General features: G+C 43.2%; 1 protein-coding gene across 5 annotated transcripts in view; it reads right to left on the bottom strand.

Moving 5' to 3' along the window:
* The window catches only part of Cstpp1 (centriolar satellite-associated tubulin polyglutamylase complex regulator 1), a 165,973-nt gene that overhangs the window by 95,192 nt on the left and 43,447 nt on the right, over positions 1 to 27,334 (bottom strand). For all 5 annotated transcript variants that reach the window (XM_085834651.1, XM_085834652.1, XM_021156886.2 and 2 more), the window contains one exon: positions 7,941 to 8,071. In XM_085834651.1, coding sequence (XP_085690777.1) covers positions 7,941 to 8,071 — 131 coding nt within the window. The remainder of the gene's footprint in view (positions 1 to 7,940; positions 8,072 to 27,334) is intronic.

Below are 27,334 nucleotides of genomic sequence, written 5' to 3'. Positions count from 1 at the left end.
GAAAAAGGGAAAAAGGGAAAAAGGGAAAAAGGGAAAAAGGGAAAAAGGGAAAAAGGGAAAAAGGGAAAAAGGGAAAAAGGGAAAAAGGGAAAAAGGGAAAAAGGGAAAAAGGGAAAAAGGGAAAAAGGGAAAAAGGGAAAAAGGGAAAAAGGGAAAAAGGGAAAAAGGGAAAAAGGGAAAAAGGGAAAAAGGGAAAAAGGGAAAAAGGGAAAAAGGGAAAGGGAAGGGAAGGGAAGGGAAGGGAAGGGAACTACCACTGCTTTTCAGCTCTCACTGCTGGGTAAACAGTTCTTTCAGATAACATCTGCTTTTCTAATTGTTTGTAATATGATGACAATTCTCTTGGTAGATAGTTCTTCACAATAGAAGCACCTATGGTTATTTTATTCACTGAAAATATATATTAACTATGTATTTCTGTTGGTAAAGAACAAAGCCCTTAGCTACATCCTTACTGGAAAGAAACAGAACAAAAAGCTCTTTGGGGCTGATACTCCCAAACAGAAGTAAAGATTTACTTCAAAAGAATTTCAGTCTTTTCCGGGCTCAGAAAATTCAGATTAATCTCTCCACACTGAAAGAAATACCAAAGCAAGGAGATGAATTTTAAAGGTCGTTTACATTTGAATAGATCTTTCTGCTTCCAAAAGTCTAAAGTTGCCCAGATAGCAAGAGGCTTACTGTAGTGTTCATGAGATTATCTGAAACTCAGACACAGGGAAATTAGCATCATTCAGAACTCAGTCGTGCAGAAATGACATCGCATCCCTAACTTGCTAAAAGCTGGAAGAGAATGTTTCTTGCTGGCGGGGTCAGCGCCCTAAGTTTCTACAGGTGGCTTCGTTTTAGAAATGCTGTGCTGGAAGTCAAGCCTCCCTCCCTCCTCCCAGAAGGTTTGGCCTCTTCCTGCTAATGCTCAAATATGAACATGATGCTTTAAGGAAATTATCTGCAGAAGAACAGCACAGTGCAGCTTGCTGAGTCGGGGCTGGCATCTGAGGTGGGGGTTAATAAATCTTTTCCTTCTAAGCTCTGCCTCCAAGAGCTTTTGCTCATTCCAGATTAAACGGGGAACTGACACACTCTGGAAGGTGTTCCAAAGTTTCCTGGGAAAATACCGTGTATCAAAAGTGTCTAAGGAAAGATTTTAGGCACATCTAGATACAAACTTTGCAACTGGTCTTTAAAAAATCAGAAGCGCCAGGTGGTGGCGGTGCACTCGGGAGGCAGAGGCAGAGGCAGGCGGATTTCTGAGTTCGAGGCCAGCTTGGTCTACAAAGTGAGTTCCAGGACAGCCAGGGCTACACAGAGAAACCCTGTCTCAAAAAACCAAAAAAAAAAAAAAAAAAAGAAAAAGAAAAGAAAGAAAGAAAAAAATCAGAAGCTGCATAACTGAGAAGCCTAGAAACAAGTGCCCAGGCTGAAATCTAGGTCTTGTTTATGGCCTGAGAGGATCAGAGAGAATTTGGGAGCTGCTTTCCCTCAGCAGCTGGATGCACCACAAGCAGCTGCGATTAGAGAGATAAAGAAATCCACATCTGCTTAGAGTTCAAATGCTATATGATTCCCCTGTGAAAGTAAATAAATTCCTGAAGAGGTACAATTTCTAAATTAGGAAAAGAAAAAAAAAATAAAGCTATTTGGACTGTTTTCCATAGTTATCTCTTTTTGAGCATTACAGATCTTCAATGAGTCTCTTATGACTGACCAAGGGACTAAGGAAGGATGGCAAAGACAGAATCTGGTGAAAGTCTAGAGTTCACTTAAACACTCACAGTGTATGGGTGTCTATGTACACATAATGACCAGAGGGCTGGTTCACTTAAAAGTTGAGTCTGCCTTTCATTCTGTAAAGGGAAGGATGTTATTGCTAGTACACCAGATACTTCTTGTGCCTCAGGAAAACAGATATGAGTGATCTCTAGGATTACAAGTCAAGGAAGCAGTAATCAAAGTAGAAACAGAAGACAAAGCCTTGCGTGAGCACATCAGTGAATCCAGATCTACCACAGCTTGATAGCAAGCCAACTGTGCAGCCCTCCTCCAAGTTAAACAAGTCCCATTGATTTATTTCATTCCTTTTCTTCTGCAGAGGCCAGAGTTTTATTAATGATTTTAATGTAGGCCAAAGCATGAGACAAAAGAGAGAAGCTACCCAGAAAGTAGGACACACTTGAGAATATGGGTGTGAACTTCTCCAACAGGGAGTCATCCAGGTTCTACAATTCGATTAGTTACAAAATGGGCAAAATAATAGCCATATTATGTTTGTTAGGATAGTTGAAATGATCCAATAGGATACTGGACCATTCTTTAAAGGTTTGAGTGGCCATATATAAAGAAGCAGAGCACTGCCCAGAGCAGCGTCAGGGAGCTTGTAAACCCAATGAGAACAACTGCACACTATGCCCACCCACTTAGCCTCCAAAAGGACTTACTGACTGAGGAAATGACTTAGACCTTCCCTTTCTTTAAGTTAGTATCTCTATTTAAACTGAGTTAAATTGGTTGTTTTTTGAGAAAGGATCTCTTGTAGCTCAGCTGGCCTTGTACTCGGTAGGCAGCCAAGGATAGCCTTGAGTTTATGACTCTTCTGCCTCTGCCCCTTGAGTGATAGGGGCACAGGCATGCATCACCCTCCCCACTTTTAAGCAGCGCTGAGGATCAACCCCAGGTCCTGTAACTGCTAGGCAAGCTTTCTATAACCTGCAGTGCATCCTCAGACCGAGTCACTGTGAGGCCATTAGACTTGGTGAGCTAAGCAGCTCACCAAGGACACCACTGGGACTCTGTATAGTTCTCTATGAAATAGACATGAGAGAGAATGGAGGCGTCCCCTCCAGTGGGTACAGAAGTTTAGTTCTGCAAGGTGCACACATGCTAGAGCTGGGAGGTGGTGATGGCTATGGAATGATATGATGAGTGTCATAGAACAACTGTACAAGAAAACAGCTAAAAGGAGAGCTTTCCTATGTAGAGTCTATCACAACTTTTAACAAGTCAAACAATATTTTCTTTAATAAATCTGTTGCTCACCCACAATATTTGGGGGTGGGCACTGGGAACTGAACCCATGACTCACCACTTTCTATGCAAGTAAACTCCCACTGAGCTAAGCCCTAAGCTCCTTTATTTTGAGAAAGAATTTAGCCCAAGTTGCCCAGGCTGGCCTTTGTTTCTTCTGTACCTCAGGCCAACTTTGAACAAGATTCTTCTACTGCAGCCTTCAGAGAGCTAGAGTCCCAGGCCTGTGCCACTGGACCCTGTTCAAGTCCAGGAGTCCTCCTCAGTGGTCCTGGCCAGGAGCCTGGACCCTTACTTTCCAATTCATTTTAGAGCCCAAGTCTGATCACCAACCGGAGTTGATAACAGAAAGTGCCCTTCTGTCCCCATGGACACAACCTACATTTACACTATACTATGGTCTATTAAGTGTACAAGTGTAATGTCTAAAACCACAATATATATACTTAGCTTAAAAATACTTTATCACTAAAAAAATGTTAATGATCATCTGAGCCTTTGGTGAGGTTTGTTGTTGTTGTTGACGGGTCCTGCCTCAGTGTTGATGGCTGTTGACCTGCCAGGAAGGTGGTGAATGACGCTAGATGGCTGAGGCAAGTTCTTAAAATAAGACAACAGTGAAATCTGTCACATATATCAGCTCTTCTTTTCGTGGGAGATCTCTCTATCCCTTGAGATGCTGTTTGACAGCACTGTACATACAATGGAGAATCTTTCAAAACAAGACCTGGCACTGTGTCAGTAACTGAGTTTGCAGCAGATTCTAAATCCTCTTCTGCATTTCTCACATGATGGGTTTGCCTGTCCCCGGCAGAGAGGAGTCACTGTCAACACAGTTTCACTGCTTGCTCATGGAAAGCAGCAGTTTCTTGCCAGCATTTGGGATGAGGCCATGTCAGTTGCCTCACACCTTCAGGTTCCACATCCAGTTCTAGGTGCCATTCCTCCACTTCCGCAGTAACTTTCTCTCCTCCAGACTAGAGCTTCTCATGATCATCCAAGCACACTGGAATCAACTTCTTCCAAACTGTTGTTATTGTTGATATATGAACCTCCTTCCATGAATCATGAATGATATTGTTGTTGATTTGATTTTTCAAACAGGGTCTCACATAGCCCAGATTTGCCTTGAACTTGATATGTAGGCAAGGACAAGTCTGAACTCCCGACCTTCCTGTCTTCCTTCTGAGTGCTGTCCTGCAACTCACTCTGTAGACCAGGTTGGCCTCGAACTCAGAGATCCACCTGCCTCTGCCTTCTGAGGGCTGGGACTAAAGGTGTGTGCCACCATGGCCAGTTCCTCATGAAACTAAAATGGCAGGACAAATACTTTCAGAAAGTTTCAAGTTATTTTGCCCAGACCCATCAGAGGATCTGCTCTTTTATGAAAGCAATTGCCCCACAAATGTATCCAAGGTAATAAGATGTTAATTGAAATCACTCCTTGAGATGGTCAAGAGAAGAAGGTTGTGGCCAAATCTCTTTGCTAGTGTTTCTGCATCTAGAAGATTGGTTTCAGTTATAACCATAGATCTGTTGTACATTTTTGGTAAAGCATTTGTGGCCATGGAATACAAAGCTCACTTTGTTTCCTGTTTATGCTTTATAGATGTCCTGGAAGTGACTGTATTAGTCAACTTGCAAATATCTGCTATAATCAATAGAAAACATGCATCTTAGCCACTGAACTGTTAGCCAGCGTGAGTTGGGACTTGTTCATTAGGCTAGCATAGGAGGGCAAAAGGAAGTCTGTAGGGAGAAGTATCCTTGTGTGCTCTGCATTACTGTATGTGTATCTTCTGGCTGGAAAATAGGAATATGCCTATATTTTAATAGCACAAGTCTGATAAACTCTCAGAGAAACACCATACTAGTGCATTTTGTTGTGCTGTGAATCATTTTAACTAGAACATCTGGAGAACATGGGATTTTAATTATGACTGAAAATGCTTCTATCTTGAGGTTGCTCTTTGGTAGTTTTGTCTCTAGGAAAGGTGAGATTAAAGTGTTTTTCTAACATGTTAATATGGTATCTTTTACTTATCAAAATAGTCATGTAGCTTTGGGATTTTTGAATTGGTGAACGGTCACAATGTATGAAAAGTGTGGCACAAACTGTGTGATTTTAGGCATCATAATCATAACTGGAACACTATATACATATATAGGACCTAAAAGGACAGGTCCAGTTAACAGCTTATGATCACAGATATCTTTGTTCTTTATTCTTACATTTTTGTTTTCTATAATGCTCATGTTAAATTAAAAAAATAAAGGTTTTTTTTTTTTAAACTTTTTCCCCACCTACTCCTTGGCCCATGGATGTGGGATGGATGTTGTATTAGCAAGCACAAAAACATTATCAATATCTTTGTACAGCTCCATCAGAGCTCTTTGGTGACCAGGTACATTGACAATGACACTAATGTTTTGAAAGGGATCTATTTGAGCTGTAAGACCTACAGTGGGCTTTCAGTGTTCATAAACCATTGTAAACAGATGCGCAGTTGTCCATGCTGTGTGCTTCATGTACAGAGCACAGGCAGAGGAGAGTTACTGTGCTTCTCAGGGGCCCTAGGATTTTCAGAATGAGCACTGGCTTCAACTAAAGTCATCAGCCCTTACAGAAGAGGCAGCCTGTCCTCCGAACCTTTGAACCTGTGCACTGACTTCTCTTGATCTATGAAAGCTGTTGCGTCTACCTGAGAACCTGCCGTTTTGAGTCACCTTTTGTCAGCTGTCCTTTTTGACACAGATGGTTTCTATCCCCAGACCCATGACCTACCCTTTGCTAGCATCAGACATCTGCAGTCTCTCTGAGCCATCAGAGCTGAAGAGAGTTGGGGCCTTGCTCTGGACCAGCTTTGGTTCAAGGGAATACTGTGGTTAGTTTACTCTTCTGTTCTGGCCACTGCTGACCATATTAGCAATAAGCTGATTGTGCGTATGTTCTCTGCCTCCCTCCCTGCCCCTTCTTCCCCCCCTCCCTCCTCCCTCCCTAATACCATTTTCCTTTCTTCCCTATGTGTGTTTTAATTTTTTTTTTTAGATTTATTTGATGTGTATGAGTGTTTTGCCTTCATGAATATATGCATACCCTGTTATGCCTGGTACCCACAGAGGTCAGAAGACAGCATTAGATCTCCTGAAACTGGAGTTACAGAGGGTTGTGAGCCACTATGTCAGTGCTGGGAACTGAACTCAGGTCTTTTGCAAGGGCAACAAGTGCTCTCAGTTCCTAAATTTACTCTCAGCCTCTAGTCCCTCCTACGATTCGGAGTCTTGCTATACAGCACAAGCTACACGATCCTTCTACCTCAGCCTCCCAAGTACTGGGATTAACAGGTATGTGCCACTATGTCCCACTCAACAGTTGTTTTTTCCTATCATTTGAGCAGCATTCCAAAAATATTTCCTTCACGATTTTGTTGTTATTGTTGTTGTTTTTGTTTTGTTTTGTTTTTAGAGACAGGGTTTCTCTGTATAGCCCTGGCTGTCCTGGAACTCACTCTGTATACCAGGCTGGCCTCGCACTCAGAGCTCTGCCTGCCTCTGCCTCCCAAGTGCTGGGATTAAAGGCGTGCGCCACCACTGCCCGGCCAGGATTTTTTCCTTTACACTCACAATTGGGGCTAGCTGATAGAAAAAGCTTTGCTTTGGCTTCTCTCAGGGTTTGAACATTTTTAGGTTCTGATTTTAAGTAATACAATGCAATCCTTTTTTTTTTTTAACCCTTACACGCTTAAAGGACACTATAGGACTAATAATTGCCTAATTTCAATGTTTGTGGTTTATGTCTTGGAATCAAAGAGGGCTAAGGAGAGGAAGTGAGATGGGGATGTGGCTCGTTGCAGAACATTCAAACCATGTACAGCACCTAAACGTGAAGCTCATTGTCTTGTACGGACATCAGTTATGGCACCAGAATACAACTACTCAGCAGCGTCACCACAAAATAGGTAGTGATAGTGAGCAGAGAGAGAGAGAGAGAGAGAGAGAGAGAGAGAGAGAGAGAGAGAGAAGAAGAAGAAGAAGAAGAAGAAGAAGAAGAAGAAGAAGAAGAAGAAGAAAGAAGAAGAAGAAGAAGAAGAAGAAGCCTGCCCGCACACACCGTTGAAGAAATGGTGCCAATACCTTTGCAAGACAGGGACCTGCTACAAAGCTTGAAACCGTAAAGAACACCACAAAACTGCAAAGTACAGTCAAGTGAAATGCTGTGCATGGTAGTCTGTCTGCATTCACACTGTTCCTTTTATTTACTGTACAACACACACACTGTTCCTAATATTTGCCAAGAGCAAGGACTTTGGAGTCAGGCTGCAAGGGTATTAAAGAGGGTCTGTTAGGCTATGTAATCTTCCACACTGCTTGGCCCTCTAGTCCTGTTTCATCACTTACAGGATGGAGGTTATAGTAGCTCGCAGGGAGAGCTGCTATGAAGGTTGAGCGAGTTCTTATACTTCACGTCCTCAGAGCAGTACTTGGTCCCTGATGGGCATCACTGCGTGATGGCTGATAACATTTCTGACCCAGCAGAGTTGTCTCCTCAGAATAAGGTATTCCAAAGCCTAGAGTCAAACTGTATTCATAGGACAATAATAATAACAGATGGGGCTGGCAAGCTGGATCAGTCGGAAGAAAGGCACGTGCTGCCGAGCCTGGTGACGTGAGTTTCATCCCCAGAAACCACAGGGTGGAAAGAGAAGCAGCTCCTCAAGGCTGTCCTATGAACTTCAGCTGTGCACCGTGATCTCTAGACGTGCACTCCAAACAGCCTGAATAGGTCACTCTGCAGCCCACAGACACACATAAGCACATATCCAATATATAAATGAGATTTTTAAAAAGGAAAATATTTGGAAAGAATAGAAAGGGGGTGGTTGGAAATGGGGCAAAATAGAGTTGAGAACACTTACCACCATTTTTCCCTACAGTTCGGAAGCATCTCCAGAAGGCACGAAGGAATGATGCTCTATTATGAGGTGTGGCTTGTATAAAGCTGAATTCCCGGAAGAGAATGTGAGTTCCTTGGCATACGCTGTTAAAACTAGAAAGAGAAAAATGAAGAATTCCTCATTAGATGAGACTCAGAAGGCTAGATCCAGAATGGAAAGGTAAAATCAGACAGAACCACTTATGAACAAGGAGGGGTGTCTGGGTTTTCCACTAACAAAACTCTGAACTACAGATTAGATCAAGTCCTTCTATGAGAAGCCCTTCATACAACCACAGCATCTATAAAGTCATGACCACCTCTTCTGAGTGTGCCTCCCAGGAGAGTTTTAAGGTTAATAGAGCATCCTTATCCTTACTTTGATTTTCTGGGGAATCCTTTCCCCACCCCCACCCCCGCCCCACCCCACCCCCCGCCCCCCTCCGCCTGGCTCTGCAAACACCCTGAGCAGGCCTTGCTTCCCTAAAGTCATTGTCTGTAGCAGCCCAACCTATCCTAACTGCTGCAAGGCTGACACAGCTGAGGACAGACCTGGACTGTCATTTTCTTTAGAGCTACTACTGTACCGTGTACACCACCACTCTAACTCAGAGACACATCCTATGTGCCATAGGATATAAAGAATTCCAAAGGAACACTAGAGACAAATTAAAACAGGGGTAGAAAGTGGCCCCCAGATGAGAATATGAAGCAAAGCCCCAGGGTCCATGTGAGTCACTGTTTAAACTAAGCCAGAGACAGGAGGAAAAAATGTATTCTGTTGCCTTTGGGTTTTCCTGCCAAAGAAATAGAAGCCGTACAGCCCAGTGTAATCTGAAAATTGAGAGCCCATAGGAGTATAGGCAATTATCCAGTAATCATCACCACCGAGGCAGCTTTCAGACTCCAGAAAACTCTGACAGGAAAATGTCAAGTGAAAAACATATCCATTTTTGTAGCAACACAGACACTAAACTGAAGGTGGCAAGCAATGAGGGGACATGAGTAATTCCAAATTCCAGTTTTCATTTGGTGACCACACAGAAGGAGGGCACGGATCACTGAGCTGAACAGGTGAACATCTCAAGAACCATCTAGTGCATTCCCCTCTCGCAGACCGTCCGCTCAGGGAGGATGTCTACGGCCTTTAACAGAATATGTTACCGTTTTGGATAAAGTCAGCCTTCCTAATATTAACACTGCTGCAATGAAACAGCAGATTAAATACTATTCTCATGGAAAACTACCATAGACATCAACTTTTAATACACTACAGGGTCAGCTGGGAACATATGGCAATATGTGGTGTTAGAGACCTTTAAAGTTATGAAAGGGGTAACCTGGCCATGAAGTTTATAGCAATGCCATTGTCATCATATAGAAGGAGAATGAAAAATACAGCAAATGAGCCAACATAGGGAAATGGGGCAGACTACATTTCTAGCAACTGGAGTCTAAAATGATGATGTATCCTAAATTTATAAGCTGTCCTGCAAAAAAATGGTCCCAATGTGTGTTTTATATTCAGGGCAGAATGTCAGCGTCTAGGTCATGAAATATACTGTGAAGGAACTAATGATGGTGAAATCATATCCTTAGTACAGGATATCCCTCCCCCTCTGTGTGTGTGTGTGTGTACATTAGAATGCAGGTGCCCACAGAGCCAAAGGTTTTCGATCCCCTTGGAGGTAGAGTTACAGGCAGTTGTGAGTCACCTAATATGAATGCTAAGAATTAAACTTGGGTCCTCTGCAAGTATGTGCTCTAGCCACTGAGCCATCTCTCTAGCTCCTCAGTGTAGTTTGAAAGACTACCTCAAAAGCAATGTTCTCAAATGCAATAGTCTTTTTGTGATTCTATTCCCAATGCAATGCAAGTCCATTATCTCTCATTTATGAGTCTCTAATATGATATGCTTTCTCTATTTTAATTTTTTAATTAACTCCTTACTTACTTATCCATTTATTTGGGATGGGGGAAAAGGTGTTACCATGGCATCCATGTGGAGGTCATAGGATAACTTGTGTAAGCCTGTTCTCCAACATATGGGTTCCAGGCATAGACTCAGGCCATAAAATTTAGTGTGAAGCTAACTTCAGGATGGCTGCTCTCACAGTATACAAGTTCACTGAGATGGGTTCTTTGGGTCTTGTTAATAAAAAATAATGGTATCTTTTATTTGGAGGATTTTTATAATAAGGTTTTAATAAAACAAAATGGAAGAATCAACATGGGAACCATCACTAATCTTTGAGGAATAAATCAAGCACCACTTCCTATCTCCTAGGTTGTCTATCAGGAAAGAAGAAGAGAGAGACATGTTTATGAAGATTTGGAGCACCTGGGGCCCTTATACATTGTTGAGAAAATACATGGTAGCCTTTTTGGAAAACAATTTTATGGCTTCTCCGTAATTCCAGTACTAGTTACATATCCCAAAACAGAGAGTAGAAGAAATGTACTGACATCAGAGCATGTAACTGGAGCCTTTGCCACCCCAGTGCTCCTACTAGGAGATGAGAGGTACAGAGACAGGATAATGCCTAAAAGATTGTGGCTACCCAGCCTGGCTATGCAGCAGAAAGACCACAAAGAGACTGTCTCAAACAAGGTGGGGGTGAGGGCCAACACCCAAGACTGTCAGCCGACTTCCACATACACTCTGTTGCACACACGTGGCCACACTCATGCACACAACAAACACAAGAAAGAGGAAGATATTCTTAGGCAAAATGAGGCTGTGTCTACAAACACACTTTAAGGAAGAGACATGCTTTTGTTAATTTTGTGTTTTGTTACCAATTTTTTGTTATTTAAAGAACATTCCTGTTGCTTTCTTTGTCTCCCTGAGGCCCCTAGCCATGCTTACTGGCTGGCTTCCTTCCCCCAGGTTTCCTCGTGTGGGCTGGGATGTCAGTGCACAGGCACATCTTGAATGGGAGGTTTTCCCTGTCACGGAGGAGCAAACAAAGTCATGCAGGTCTTACAGAGGATGACATTACACCCCATAATACCATGATGATGTCACAGACAGACCCTGTTACTGAATTCCTGAATAGCATTAACCACTGGGTATTCAAATTTCACTATGAATATGAAGAATTTCATTCTTTCAGTTGTTGGGGCTTTGCTGAAAGACTGGAGTTTTGTTCTTCAAAAAGTTGGCAAACCCTAAAGATATGTTCCTCTGTACAAATTGGTCCCTGAAGTAACAATTCCTGGATTTGTTCTTTCCTTCCTTGTGAAGCTCAGACAAGGCCTAAAGCTCTTAAATGTTTTCTTTGCACTGCCTATCTACTACAGAATTTGGCAACAGTAACTTGATGAGAGATGTCGGTGGAGCGTGACCATTCAGCCTGTGTTGCAGAACCCTGAAGCCATTTAGACAACACACTTGAGCACAAGCTGCCTCACCCCCTGCTCCTTCTACTGAGCTCTAAAGCCCTTCCCAGACATGAATTCAGCCACAGTGTTCCTAACTACTTCACTGTCCTGTGGCCATCTGCCATTTGAACGTGCAGTATACCTACTGTGGGAGGAAGTGAGTGGGGATCCTGTGTACAAGGATTTTGACAAAGGTGGTTTTAATATGTAGTGTACTTGGAATGAGCTTCTGTACACAGATATGAATCAGGAAAGCTGTTGGGTTCATTGACTGTGCATTCTCTGAAGCATTAAAGAAGTGTAAGTGCACTAGAACGCAGAGACCCAGCCAGCTAGATGGCTCAGCAGGTAAAAGCATCTGCCTTCAAGACTATCATCAACCTGGGATCCACATGCTATGCAGAGAGAACTGACTCTGGCTAGCTGTCCTCTGTCCTCCGAATGCACTGCATGGCACTTGTATGTATGCGTGTGTGTGTGTGCGCGCACACACACACACACACACACACGGGGTGGGGGGGAGGACACAGGCATGTGACCATACACACACACACACACACACACACACACACACATACTCTAAATCAATCAATAATGTATGTGATTTAGAAAAAAACAATGCACATCCAAAGCCTGGCACACTGCAAGTGCCTGCTGAGACTCCGTCTTCATGTTGTCAACAGTAGCTTAGTTACAAGTACAAAGTACAAGATCTTTGGCTTCTAAAATAATTCCCAACTGGGCTATGGAGAGGAGGACTCTGACTCAGCAGCAGGTAAGGAGCACTGGCTGATGACCTGAATTTAATCCCTGGGATCTATGCATTGGAAAGAGAGAACTAGCTCTTGAATGTTGTCTTCTAGGCCAGGCATTGTAGAGTACATCTTTAATCCCAGTATTTGGAAGGCAGAGGCAGTCAGCTCTTTGTGAGTTTGAGGCCAGCCTGCTCTACATAGTGAGGTCCAATACCTTACATAAACCTTGTCTCAAAACAAAGCAAAACAAAACAAAACAAAGGAAAAAAACCTCAAAACAAAAAACAAACAAACAAAAAAACCCCAAAACATTGTTTTCCTGACCTCCATGTGTCATACACAAAAAAGTAAATGTAAAACATCAACAAGAAATTTTGGAAGAAATTCAGTTGGGGCTTGTTGGGAACTGGTTCTAATACTTTGTCTTAATTTGACTCCCAAAAGCTGCACTTCCAGACCTGAGGGTCCCTGCCTCCAGCTGGCTTCAACTGGTAATAAAGAATTGTCAAACAGCCGATAGCTGGGCAGGGAGAAGAAGGTGGAACTTTTAGATTGTGTAGGCAAGGGACGGAGGGAGAGGGGAAAAAGAGGAGAATCACCATGACTCAGAGGCAGAGGAATCAGATTTAAGAGCCATAGGAGAGAAGTCATCCAGCAATGTGGGTGGAAAGGGAAAGCAGCCCTGGGGGTGGGGGGTGGGGCGGCTGTCCACAGGTAACAAGGCAGCAGAGATAAAATATAAAATTAAAAGGTATTAAGCTAGGAATACCAGAGGGGAGTGTTCCCTAGTCACAAGGAGGTTTAGAAGTGCCCAACCGAGCCGGGCTTGGTGGTGCATGCCTTTAATCCTAGCACTTGGGAGGCAGAGGCAGGCGGATTTCTGAGTTCGAGGCCAGCCTGGTCTACAAAGTGAGTTCCAGAACAGCCAGGGCTACACAGAGAAACCCTGTCTCGAAAAACCAAAAAAAAAAAAAAAAAAAAAAGAAGTGCTCAACCATTACACCAAGGCATATTAAAATTAGCTGTGTGTGTGGTGTGTGTGTTGTGTTGTATGTGTGTGTGTGTGTGTGTTTCATTCATGCAACCCACCTGGAGCCAAAGCAGATTAACGAATTCACCATGACAAGGGCAAATCATTCCTCAATTCCTGTCTCACTGTATAGGCATAGGTGAACCAATCCAGGAAACCAAGCTGTTAGTGGCAGATGTAATTCATAATTTCTGAGACAGTGAAAGACACAGATGAGCCTATCAGGTCTCTCTTGCAATAACTTAAAGCACTCACATTTCAAACCAAGATTATTTTTTTTCTGCCAAAGTAAACCATAGCAGAGTTCATTTTCAGACCGTGATATGGGTGATAGATTTTACTGCATTAAGAAGAGAAAAACTTAAGACATCTCACAGGCCTTAAGAGCTATGGAAAGTCTCTGTAGGAGGAAGATAAAGCCCTAGTTTCTTTCCTTGGTCACTTCAAATGCAGTCACCAGATCTATAAAGAATCTTCCTAAAAGAGAAGTGGAATAAAGCACTTGTCACAAACAGGCCTGTTGCTAAGGGTAGAGGAGCCTGTTTCCATACAGGTTAACTCTGCAGAGGGGCTACACCAAGGGACTTAGTTCTCACATGCTGCTTCTCCGAGAGTAAGCTCTCCCTGGCAGGATCTTGGCTTACAGTATTTCTATGCTGACTATTTTGTATGTGTGTGGGTGTGTTTCTGTATACCACTGTGTGCCATGATAACACGCTCTAAGAGTGAATTTTCTCCTTCCACCACAAAGGTCCAAGGAATGGAACTCAGTCTAACTGCCAGTGTCCTGTGTGGTCCCTATAGGCTGCGAGGCTTGGCAGCAGGTACTGCATCCACTGGCCATTCACCAGTTTAGGACCTTTGTTTATAACAGTCAAGTTCTTGCCAGAGCTTGACTTTTTCTTTTTACTTTTTTTTTTATTTGGTCATTATGTGATTATGGGTATGGATGTGAACATGAATGCAAGCATCTCTGAAGGCAGGAGGGTCGGCATTGCATTCCGTGCAGCTGGGGTTATAGGTGGTTGAAAACTCCTCAGTGTGGGTGCTGGGAACCAAACCAAGATTCTCTTCAAGTGCACTGTATGCTCTTAAAGGCTAAGCCATCTCTCCAGCCTCCTCTTTCTTCTTTAGGACAGTCTCACTATATAGGCCAGAATGTCAGAATATTCATTCTTCTCTCTCTTCTTCTCTCTTCTCTCTTCTCTCTTCTTCTCTCTTCTCTCTTCTCTCTTCTCTCTTCTCTCTTCTCTCTTCTTCTCTCTTCTCTCTTCTCTCTTCTCTCTTCTCTCTTCTCTCTTCTCTCTCTCTCTCTCTCTCTCTCTCTCTCTCTCTCTCTCTCTCTCTCTCCACTTGAGTGTGAACCCATGAGTACATGACACACATGTGGAGGTGAGAAGGCAACTTCGAGAGTTGGTTCTCTCCTCTCCCTTGGCCAAGGCAGTCTCCTTTCTTGTTTCTGTTACACTGCATACTCAAGGCTGGCCAGCCACAACCTCAGGGCAGTTAATTATCCTGCCTTAGTGAGGTGCTGAGGCTGAACTCAGGTCATCAGCTCGCACACAAACTTTTACCTAGTAAGCTATCTTGCTGCCTCTGCAATGTTCTTAGAGTTCACAATCCTCCTGGTTCAGTCTTCTGAGTGCTGGGATTACAAATGTGCACCACACACCCACATGCTAGAGTTTCAAACTTCCTTTTGAAGTCTTCAGACTTCCAAACACATTTCTTAAAGCCTGGCATGCTGTGGTTCACTGCTGACTGTCTGCATACCAATTCAGTTCCTTTCCCGCTCAGTATTAGCAAAGAAGCAAGCCCACTAAGTGTCAGCTGGAGTATCTGCAGCTCTGAAAAGGTTGGTCACTCAGTGCAAGCAGGAACAGGGAAGGCATGTACCTCAGGATGGGAAATCAATGAAGACTGGACATTACAGACTCTATACTCTATAGCAAAGGAAATTTAAAGTATAAATATCATGGTAATTAAAATGCTTTATACATGCTGTATTTTAAAATCAGGTTGCCATGATGTTGTCTTCTTACAAGGTCTTTGATCTTTTTACCCAAGGCTTCTAAAAGAGCTCTTGGTAATGGCGCTTCCAGGACTTTGCCTAGTTTCACTCAAAATCCAAGGTAATTGTGTTTCTATTTTCTCTGGCGGAATGAACCGTCCTCTAACTGTGCAGAAGTGCCTGGACAAAGGCTGCTTCTCCTGGGCACATCTTCCAGGACTCTGCCTCCCCACACACTCTGCTGTGCACCTTCTAACCCTGACACCTCTTCTCTGCATTCTGTCCTTAACACACACATCTCTCTTGTCGCCAGCTCTTCTAGTCCCTGTTTAGTGTTGCAGGTGAGGATCTCCTCAGACATCTGCAAATCTTCCATTTCCCTCTGATGGAGTTCTTCTCAGCCAGACCTCATGGAGGCTTTTCTCTAGTTTCCTACCAGAGCACCTACTTTGCATCTAATTTCCTTTCCTTTCCTTTCCTTTCCTTTCCTTTCCTTTCCTTTCCTTTCCTTTCCTTTCCTTTCCTTTCCTTTCCTCTTTCCTTTCCTCTTTCCTTTCCTCTTTCCTTTCCTCTTTCCTTTCCTCTTTCCTTTCCTCTTTCCTTTCCTCTTTCCTTTCCTCTTTCCTTTCCTCTTTCCTTTCCTCTTTCCTTTCCTCTTTCCTTTCCTCTTTCCTTTCCTCTTTCCTTTCCTCTTTCCTTTCCTCTTTCCTTTCCTCTTTCCTTTCCTCTTTCCTTTCCTCTTTCCTTTCCTCTTTCCTTTCCTCTTTCCTTTCCTCTTTCCTTTCCTCTTTCCTTTCCTCTTTCCTTTCCTCTTTCCTTTCCTCTTTCCTTTCCTCTTTCCTTTCCTCTTTCCTTTCCTCTTTCCTTTCCTTTCCTTTCCTTTCCTTTCCTTTCCTTTCCTTTCCTTTCCTTTCCTTTCCTTTCCTTTCCTTTCCTTTTTGTCTTTAGCTTCTTCAGCTCACTGCTAACACTGGTCTTTGCTTCTGCCCTGATGCTGCACATCTGTTCTGTGCTGCACTAAAACCCCTTTCCTTTCTTTGGATGTGCTAGAAATTAACCAGAGCCTCCTCGCACATGCCAGAGAAGCACTCTAACACTAAGCCACATCCTCGCTCCTGAACACAACTGCTCTGAGACAGGTTTTTGCTACAGACACAGAAACCTGAGAGTCTATTGCTTCAGTCTCCTGAGAGCTGGGATCATTACAATTCACCTCCACACTTCCTGAGTATCTTAAGGTAAATTTCATTTTATTTCTTTTGTGTCTGTAGCTATAACTTCTAGGTCATTTTAGATTATTGTTTTGTTCTTACTATAAACCCCCAAAGGATCCCATTATTTCCATTAGTATCATCTAAAATTTTCACTGAAAAATCAGTACTACATGTATTTGTGTATTGAGGGGTGTGTGTGTGTGTGTGTGTGTGTGTGTGTGTGTGTGTGCATGCCACAGTGCACTGTCAAAGTCAGAAGACAACTTTTTGGAGTTAGTTCTCTCCTTTTACCGTGTTATTCTAGAGATTAAAATAAAATCAAGCTTGGCACAGACACCTTTACCCACTAAGCCAGTGCTTCTCATCCTTCCTAATGCCAGACACTTTAATACACTTCCTCATATTGTGGTGACCTCTAACCATAAAATTATTTTTGTTGCTACTTCATACCTGTAAGTTTGCTACTGTTCTTAACCGTAATGTACCTATCTATGTGTTCTGATGGTCTTAGGCCACCCCCTGTGAAAGGGTTATTCAACCTCCAAAGGGGTTATGACACACAGGTTGAGAAACAATGCACTACGCTGACTAGCTGGCCCTCCAGTGTTATGTGTATGAGGCTCTAAGATATTATAAAACAACTTAAAACTAGAATTATTAGCCTGATGCAGTGGTCCACACTTTTCACCCAAGCACTCTGGAGGCAGAGGCAGATCTCTGAGTTCAAGGACAACCTAGTCTACAAAGCAAGTTTCAAGACAGCCATGGCTATCAGAGAAACCCTGTCTGAAAAACTCAAATCAGCAGTGGTTATATGAAACCTGAAAAGGTCACCTCCTGTAGCCAGTCAGGAACCCCATTGTAACAATGGGGACAGAAACCCACCCACAAAACTTTCGACCCTAAATTTATCTCATCTATAAGAAATGCAGGGGTGGGAGATAGAGCAGAGACTGAGGGAATGCCCAACTGACTGGCCCAACTTGAGACCCACTCATGGACAAACACCAATCCCTGACACTATTGATACTTTGTTATGCTTGCAGATAGGAGGCTAGCATGACTGTCCTCTGAGATGCTCCACTCATCAGCTGACTAAAACAGATGCAGAGACTCACAGTCAAACATTGGATGGAGTTCAGGGACTCCTATAGAAGAGTTGGGGGGAAAATTGAGGGCCCTGAAGGGGATAGGAACTCCACAGGAAGGTCAACAGAGTCAACTAACCTGGACCCTGGGGGCTCTCTCTCACAGAATGAACCACCATCCAAAGAGTTACACCTAGAACCATGAGCTGGACCTGGGCCCCCTGAACATATGTAGCAGATATGCAGTTCAGTCTTCATGTGGATCCCCCAACAAGTGGAGGGAGGTTGTCCCTAAAGCTGTTGCGTGATATTGCCTAACTGGGCTGCCTTGTCTGGCCTCAGTGGTAGAGGATGTGCCTAGCCCTGGCAGAGACTTGATGTGCCAAGATGGAGAGATAACTGGGGGGCTGGGGGTTCTACCCTCTCAGAGGAGAAGAGGAAGGGGAATGGGGGAGGGATGGAGGAGGAGGGACTGGAAGGGGCACAGCAATCAAAATGTAAAATGAATAGATAAATTAATTAAATTAATTAACCCCCCCCCAGAAGTATTAGAAGTATTAAACTATCAGTTCTCTTGGTTCAAAGTCTAGTCATTCTCAAACCATCATCTTTTGTTCTTATTCAAGATTACATGAGATTACCTGTGTGAAAAAAAATCCTCAAATGAATGTATTAATAATAGGTCAGATACTGTTAGATATAATTCATCATTCAAAAAAAAAAAGTGAAAGGGCAGGCTGTGCTGAGTCCAGCCTCTCCTTCCTTCCCGGGTATCACCTGAACCTGTGGTACTTCTGAATTACTCAGCTCCTGCTGTTGCTCAGGTCATCTTCCTTTTGTTATTTTGTGCTTATTGACTCCAGAGTTGGTCTCACTTTCAAAACGATTTCTTTCAGGGGCAACATATTCTCTCTTATATCCTAAAACCACTAATCACCACATGTATCTCTCAAGCAGCCATTTTTCAGGTTTTGGTTAAAGCTTCTTTGTGTGTTGTTTACCTTGCCAAGCTCAAGTCCACTGCAGGCTCAGCAGAGTAAACTCCAACTGTCAGGCAGAAGCAGATGCCTTTATCCACTGACCCATAGCAGCAGCCTGGACATCTCTCAATACTCCGCTGTGGCTGCGACAAGCATTCAAGGCATGCACACAGGAGAACAATGAGGTGTGGAGTCATTCTCAGCGATTTAAGATGTTCAAAACCAGCCTGGGCTATAAGACCCTGTCTCAATAACAACAACAAAGCACATATAGACAATAAATCTCATGAAATCCATACTGACAGCTACTTCTCAGCACTGGAAAGAGCTCACTGGTAGAGCACATTTCTAGCATACCCTGTCAATACAATGTCCAGAGTTTAATTCACAGCACAGAAAAGAAAAGAAAAACATTTTCCTGACAACCTTAGCAAAATGATTTCCTTAAGGAAGGAATTAAAAGGCAAGAGAGACATGAAAACAATAATGCATATAAACAAGTCTTAGAAAACAAAACACGGGGGCTGGTGAGATGGCTCAGTGGGTAAGAGCACCCGACTGCTCTTCCGAAAGTCCAGAGTTCAAATCCCAGCAACCACATGGTGGCTCACAACCATCCGTAACGAGATCTGACTCCCTCTTCTGGAGTGTCTGAAGACAGCTACAGTGTACTTACATATAATCAATAAATAAATCTTTAAAAAAAAAAAAGAAAACAAAACAAAACACCGACAGAAGCACTGAGTAAGCTAGCAGTTCCACTCCTGAGGACACAGCCAGCAGAAATGAAGACAGAGACATGACCCATATATGTACACCCGTTCTCTCAGCAGTACAATATACAACAGCCCAAAAGCAGATGCAAGTCCAGAGTCCCCTGACAGGAAAACAAGACAGAAAAACAAGTTCTGCATCGAGACCATAGGTGAGCACCTCTCTGTCACTGTTCCTTCTACTTTGTGCTGTCTTGCCACCTCCCACTGGGGCCAGTGACACATGGACTGAAACTTCCAAGCACTGAGCCCACAGAAAATCTTCACTCTTTATACATTTTACAGAAACAGAAAACCAATATAGGTGACCTGGAAGGCACTCTTCTAAATGAAGTAAGTCAGTCACAAAGTAATAAATAATGAGGTTCTTGAAATAGTAGAAGTGTGATCGTTGCCAGAAGTTAAAGGATAGGAAGGACTAAGGAGTAAGTGTGTAATGGGTGTGGATTGGCAGGTCTAGAAGATGAAAAGGTTTTAGTGATAATAGTTACAGGACACTCTGAATACATATAATGCCATACAATTGTACACTTAAAAATGATGAAAATGGTAAATTTTAGATCGTGTATTTTTACTACAATAAAAAAGAAGAGTGAGACGATATTGATGTCAAATACCCAGTAAGCCTAGTTACAGAACTGCCTGATAAAATGACATGGAAATTATAACCAAAATATTTTTGTATGTGTATGCTTAGTGCATGCATGCTTATGTATGTTCAGGTACGTGTGCACATGCGTGCTTGGAAAGGTCAACGTTTGATGTTGCCTGTCTGTTTATCACTCCCCACCTTTGTTTTTTGAGACAGGGCCTTTGGCTGAGCCTGGAGCTCCATGACCCAGCAAGCTGGCTGCCCGAGAGCCCTGCGGCCTTCCTGGTGTCTGCCTTTTCAGTGCTAGGGGTTCCGCTGGACACCATTCTTAGCTTATATATTTTTTTAAAATTTTAAACGTAGATGAAGTAGAAATTTCTGGTTTCTTAACAACTCAGTTGTGTCACGTGATGTTTTCTGGAAGCTGTCTTGTAAGAGGGCATGTGATACTTTGCTAAAAACAGACACTTGAGAGGGTATTTGATGTTCAGAAGGAAATAACTGGAGCCCCACACACAGCGAAAGGCTCTCACATTGCTACACTGTACAGTGCTTCACTGCTTCACTGGTCTTCACTTTGTAGAGAACTATGTATAAAAGAACTTCTCATGGTGTTTGCTGACTCTGGCTGCTTCTGCCGACTCATGCAGATTCGGCAGAGCCTTGCTGCTTGTGTTTGGTGTTTGCTATTGAACTGCACTGCTGATATCCTCACAAGGATGAGTGGAATCACCCCAAGGAACTAACTCTAAACAGGTCCACATCCTGCCCTACCTCTGGTCAGTGGGCTGGAGGAGAGGCTGAAGCAGTTAAGAACCTACATAAAGTAGGTTGTGAAAAGTCTAAGCCTGCACATAGGTGCAGGTGCTCACTTTACCAACTGAGTCATTGCCTTAGCACTAACCAAAGCATACTTTACAGTAGATCTGAAATGGAAATGACTATGTCAGGTTGGGGAGGTAGCTCAGTTGGTAGAGTGATTGCTTAGCATGTAAAAAGCCCTGGGTTTGATCTCCCCCACCACATAAGACAGAGGGTAGTGTTCATGGCTCTAACTCTCAGCATTTAGGAAGTGGAGGCAGGAGGACGAAATGCTCACATTCACATGTTAAGAGAGCAATAAGCAAGATCAATCTGTATGATTTCAGGCCAGATGTGTAGTTTTGAGCATCAATTCCCCACCCCTCACCCCTAGCCCCTGAGCTTGGTCTTCTCTGTGCAGCCCTGGCTATCCTGGAACTTGCTCTGTAGACAAGGCTGGTCTCAAACTCACAGGGATCCTCCTGCTTCTGCCTCCCAAGTGCTGGGATTAAAGGTGTGAGACACCACCACCCAGCCTTCAATTACATTTTTATTACTGGTTTAAAAAATCTTTCTTATATAGTATACTTTGATCATACCTCCAGCTCCTCCTCATCGCCTACCCAGCAACTTCACATTCTTTCTCTCTCTAAAAAGCAAGCAAGCAAACAAATTTAAAACCAAAAAGACAAACACACACACCAAAAACACGCAGTCCATTTTGTGTTGGCCAACAACTCCCGAGCATGGGCCTGCCCTTTAGTGTCATTGATAAACCCAGTGTCACTCCACTGCAGAACTAACAGTGCCTCTCCCAGCCGGCATCAACTGGGTCTTGGTTATGGGGGAAACTCTGAGCACCCGCTTCCTCTTCTCCATGCTGCGCTCAATTATTTTTTAATTTGTAAGAGTTTGTACTATTAGTTTGCTGTGCATAAAATCTATGAAAGTTTGACTTTTCTAAAAATATTAGTCTTAGGAAATGAATACTTTCCAAAGGATCTACAAGGTGTCTGGCTTTAAGAGATAACTTCAAAAATAGATACATAAGAGATAATAGTTTTGGCAAGGTATGAGAAAATGGAAGCAATTTTCTTCAGAAGACCCAGTACAGAATAAGATGGAGATGGATGTCCAGTTCATTCACAATGGGGGTTTCTTGTTAAAGTACAGGAGAGCGATCATTACACAGATATATATGTATATATGTATATACGCATATACATATATATAATAAAATATAAAATATCTTTTCATTTTTAATTTAATTTTTAATTTATTTTTTACACTTCATATTCCATTCCCCGCCACCACCCCCATCCACCCTCCGACTGCTCCACATCCCACACCTCCTCCCTACCCCACCTCGTCTCCACATGGATGCCCCCCATCCCCCATCCCACTTGACCTCTAAACTCCCTGGGGCCTCCAGTCTCTTGAGGGTTAGGTGCTTCATCTCAGAATGAACACAGACCTGGAATTCCTCTACTGTATGTGTGTTGGGGGCCTCATGTCAGCTGATGTATGCTGTCTGTTTGGTGGTGCAGTGTTTGAAAGACCTCAGGGGTTCAGATTAATTAAGATTGCTGGTCCTCCTACAGAATCGCCCTTCTCCTCAGCTTCTTTCAGCCTTCCCTGATTCAACAACAGGGGTCAGCTGCTTCTGTCCATTGGTTGGGTGCAAGTAACTACATCTGACTCTCTCAGCTGCTTGTTGGGTCTTTCAGAGGGCAGTCATGATAGATCCCTTTTTGTGAGTGCTCCATAGCCTCAGTAATAGTGTCAGGCCTTGGGACCTCCCCTTGAGCTGGATCCCACTTTGGGCCTGTCACTGGACCTTCTTTTCCTCAGGTTCCTCTTTATTACCACCCCTGTAATTCTTTCAGACAGGAACAATTATGTGTCAGAGATGTGACTGTGGGATGGCAACCCCATCCCTCACTTGATACCCTGTCTTCCTGCTAGAGGTGGGCTCTATAAGTTCCCTCTCCCTACTGTCGGGCATTTCATCTAAGGACTCTCCCTTTGAATCCTGGGAGTCTCTCACCTCCCAGGTCTCTGGTACATTCTGGGGGATCCCCCCAACCTCCTATTTCCTGAGGTTGCCTGTTTCCATTCTTTCTGCTGGCCCTCAGGGCTTCAGTCCTTTTCCCTCACCCAATACTAGATCAGGTTCCCCTCTACCCCCTACTCCCCTCAACCCCATCCACTTTCTCTCCCAGATCCCTCCCTCTATCCCCACTTGTGTTGCTTGCTTCTCTCTTTCAAGTGGGACTGAGGCATCCTCACTTGGGCACTTCAGCTTGTTGACCTTTTTGAGTTCTGTGGACTGTATCTTGGATATTCTGTACTTTTAAATTTTGAGGCAGGGTCATATGGTACTCCCTAGGCTGGCCTTGAATGCATGGTAAATTTTCTGCCTTAGCCTCGTGTATGCAGAGATTACAGATGTGAACTGTATATTTGTTGAGGGGGGCAGAACATTGATAGAACTCTGTAAGTAAAGGTACTTGCCACCAAGCCTGATGACCGAGTTTGCTTCCCAGTATGTGCACTGTAGAGAGAACTGACTTCCACAAACTGTCTTCTGACCTCTGCACATATATATGCCACATGCACATGCCCCCATTCAAATGAATAAATGTAATAAAAATTTTAATTTGGGGGGAGACTAAATAGTGTATTTCTTATATACTTCAAATCCCTTCATGGGATACTATCTTTCATCTGGATGTTGTAATGTATTAACAAAAGCTAACTTATTGGCTAAGGGAGTGCTATAGTTTCAATGTGTTGTCCCCCCATGCTTATGTTGAAGTTTAATCACCATATAACACCATAGAGAGGTGAAAAGGGAAGGAGATAATTAGTTATGAGGAATCGGCTCTCATGAATGGATCCGGGCCATCATAACTGTCCTTATCTATGTATCTCTCTCTCCACTATGGCGTCTCCACCTTGTTACAATGCAGCAAAAGCCACGGTGGATAGAGCCCTCAGACTTACCAGGCAGAGCTAGAAGCCAAATCAGCTCCCACTGTTCAGTTATCATTTCCCCAGTCATCAGCATTCTGACAGGACAGCAGAAAAAGATGAAGACAGAGGAGGCAAGGCGGGAGAGAGGAAAACACTGACACAATGGAAAGACAGACCAAAGAGGACAGAGGCACCCAGGGGCTGCCAGCACCTAGGCCTCATCTCTCAGGAGATGTCACTGAGTTCCTGACCTAGTTTCTCTGGCAGGAGATCTTTTCTTGTCCCAGAAAAGACTTGTGGAGACAGAGAGGATTAAAAAAATAATATTGTTAAGAAGTGAGGTTGCTTGGCTTTGCAGTTTTCTAGCTGGGATCCCTTTATCTTTCTTGAGAGCCCCCCAGATCTCTTTTATTCTAGGTCAGTAATTTAACACTCTCAGCTCTCAATTCAAAGCCTGTAATGACCTTGCTGTGCTGAATTATTAGTCCAGGATATAGAAAAAGAAAGAGAGAGAGGGAGAAAAACCCTCTAAAAACAACAGAGGCCTTTTGATCAGAGTACCGAACTGCAGCTCGCTGTAACTCAAGCTGTCCATTCTTATATGGCAGGAATTAAGGACTCCCCCTGCCAGGCAGGACCCTATTAAAAGACAATAGCTGTTTGAAAAGGGTAAGCAAGTTGATATGGATATAATAGGCCACATATGGGGGCCCCTTTCTACTCTGAAATAAAGCCCCTTCTTACAGTTGTGAGCTGGGAAATCTAGCATTCAGCAAGGCAGGAGGAGGTAGGCTAGAAGAGAGTGAGTCGCCATGCAGAGATGCTTAAAGGTACTTCAGAGAAAGACAGAACAAACCAGAAGAGTGCTTTGGCAGAGAGAAGCATCAGTCACTGAGCACAGAGCCTTTCAGAACAGGTGCTCTTTGGTCACAAGAGCCTTTAGCACCAATGATGACAAGAATTTGTCTAGAACTAGTCATTATCTGTAATGAGTCAACAACAACAAAACCCCAACAAAACCCCAAAATAAAGCAGTAATCTCTTACCAGAAATGGAGCAGCTGGCCAAAAGCAGCCCTTACTGCTGGCTAACCTAGCCTGGTACCATGCTAAACTCTGGATTACCACCTAATGCCACTTGCTATTTCTTGGATGCCATTCTTCACAGAAACTCTGCAAAACAAAGACACATACCCCAGAGAGCTGCCTGTAAATCATACCCCCTCCTAAGAGACAGAATGGCTACCACAGGACACAGAGTCCCACACTCTGTTAGCTGGCCCATGTTTGCCTATACATTGCCTGAAACACTCTTCCCATTAGTGGGTGAAACTTTGGAAGGATCTTTAATCCACAACAGAATTTCCCATCTACTGTTTTAGTGATCTCTAAAATCTTGTTAACATGATACAAAAACAAGGAAAAATTTAAAAGTGATTTAAGGCATTTAAACACATTAATCTGGTTATTTAAGACTAAACTCTGAATCCTCAAATTCCTCTATGAAAATATCAGAAAGGTATTTTCTTCCCTCCTCTACCCTTCTGTTGCTATCCATTGCACTTAATGGGCTATCTTGATGGGATAACAACCAAAGACAAATGCAGGATCTCCGGTGCTTGGCCCACCAAATGTCCAAGGCAGCACAAAGCTCATCTTTAGCAAATAAGTTTTGTGGATTAAAGAGAGGGTCTGGATTTCTTTCTTTTTTTTTTTTAAGACTTGTTTATTTTATTTTATGTATATGAGCACACTGTAGCTGTACAGATGGTTGTAAGCCTTCATGTGGTTGTTGGGAATTGAATTTAGGACCTCTGCTTGCTCTAGTCAACCCTGCTTGCTCTGGTTGGCCCTCTCACTCGGTCTCTGCTCTCTCAAGCCCAAAGATTTATTTATTATTATAAATAAGTACACTGTAGCTGTCTTTAGACAGCACCAGAAGAGGGCATCAGATCTCATTATGGATAGTTGTGAGCCACCACGTGGTTGCTGGGATTTGAACTTCTGGAAGGGCAGTCAGTGCTCTTACCCGCTGAGCCATCTCACCAGCCCAGGGTTTGGATTTGTAAGGTGACAAAATATGTCCGTCCTAGATCCAAAAGAACAGGAACTAAACACCCGTTGTACTTTGACTGTAATCAGGTGAGTGTGTAGAAAGGGAACGCATCACAGCAGACTGGCACTGCTGTCTAAACCATGGTCTGCCACAGCGGCCCTCTGACCATAATTCACATTGCTCCCAAAGCAAACCGACTCACCCCTCAGTCTGATTCCATTCTGCTTCAAGCCCAATTCAGTGATCTTGTCATACAAAAAGCCTGGAACCGTGTTGGGAGGGTGAGGAAAACAGGGAAGCAAGAAGACAAATCAAGTATCATGTGTTCTCTCTCAGAGGGGGAGCCCAGGTAGGGCTGTGTGTGTGTGTGTGTGTGTGTGTGTGTGTGTATGTGTGTGTGTAAAACATGAAACTAAAAAGAAGAGTGTTTGGGAGAAGAAAGGGGAGAAATGGGACATGGATCAAAGAGGGTTAAAGGAGCAACAATGTGGGCGTAGGACAATGGCATACACTATGACAATGTCATAAAGCAAGCTGCTATTTTGTATATCTACTTTTTAAAAAACTAACAAAAAATCAAGTCCTAGTTTAGATGAAGTTCCTCTAGAACAGTTTTTGCTATAGCTTCTGAAATATGGATCAACTACATTACTCCATTATGAATAACGACAGAATAAAAGAGACAAGTTGCCAAGCCACCACAGTTAGCATGTATAATAATATCTGGAAATGATAACTACAATAAAGATGGGGAAGAACTAGGATAGAGCTTGATGGTAGAACATCTCTCTAACATGCTAAAAAAAAAAAGTGTGTGTGTGTGTGTGTGTGTGTAGTAAATTTAAAATCCACCAGGGTTACATACAATCCTGTTTCAAAAACAACAACAAAAGCGAGGCTGGAGAGATGGCTCAGTGGTTAAGAGCACTGACTGCCCTTTAAGTGATCCCGAGTTCAATTCTCAGCAGCCACATGGTGGCTCACAATCATCTATAGTGGGATCTGATGTCCCCTTCTGGTGTGCCTGAAGACAATTACAGTGTGCTTATATACACAAAACAAATACATCTGTTGGGTTTTGTTTTTTGTTTTGTTTGTTTTGTTTTTAAATACATCAAAACAGTAACAAAAACAACAACAAAAATGTTTAAGTAATTTGGCTTCAAGTAGGAAAAATTCAGGTATTTGAATATTGATTATAAAATAATCAAAGATGGGGGGGCGGGGGGCGGGGGGGGCGGGGGGAAGGCCAGTCTAATCAGTGTATTTCTTTTTCCTGGTCACTTCACTGGTTCAACTTTGAGTATGTGACACAAGACAGCCCAGTAGGTGTTAATCCCAGGTCAATGTTGTTAGAGCTACTCGGAAAGAATCTCTTTATCTATCACCATTACTATACTGGGGATGTCAGCCCCAAATCCCTAGTGGCCAGCCTGAGGATAAAAACAGGAAAATGGAAGAGAAGCAGATGCAGATTTCGTGTGATACCACATTAGTAGCTCTATTGACCCTCTTTGAATTAAGGCTGTGTCTACCATGGGCTATCTTGGTGTATATGCCAGTTAGATCCTATCTACTGTTATCTCCCTGTCTCTCCTTCAAGCCGTTTTCAGTTAGGATTCTGCCAAAATGTCTTCCCATTAGTTGCATACTCTCGGAGGACAAAGCACTTGACATTTTAAAAAATCCATCCCAGCACTCAGTACAGAGTAAACACA

Source organism: Mus caroli, unplaced genomic scaffold (genome assembly GCF_978045245.1).
Source record: "Mus caroli unplaced genomic scaffold, Mus_caroli_1 scaffold_2, whole genome shotgun sequence".
In the NCBI taxonomy this organism is placed as follows: Eukaryota; Metazoa; Chordata; class Mammalia; order Rodentia; family Muridae; genus Mus; species Mus caroli.
The sequence above is the reverse complement of the archived record's forward strand: the minus strand, read 5'-3'. Positions and strand labels throughout refer to the sequence as shown.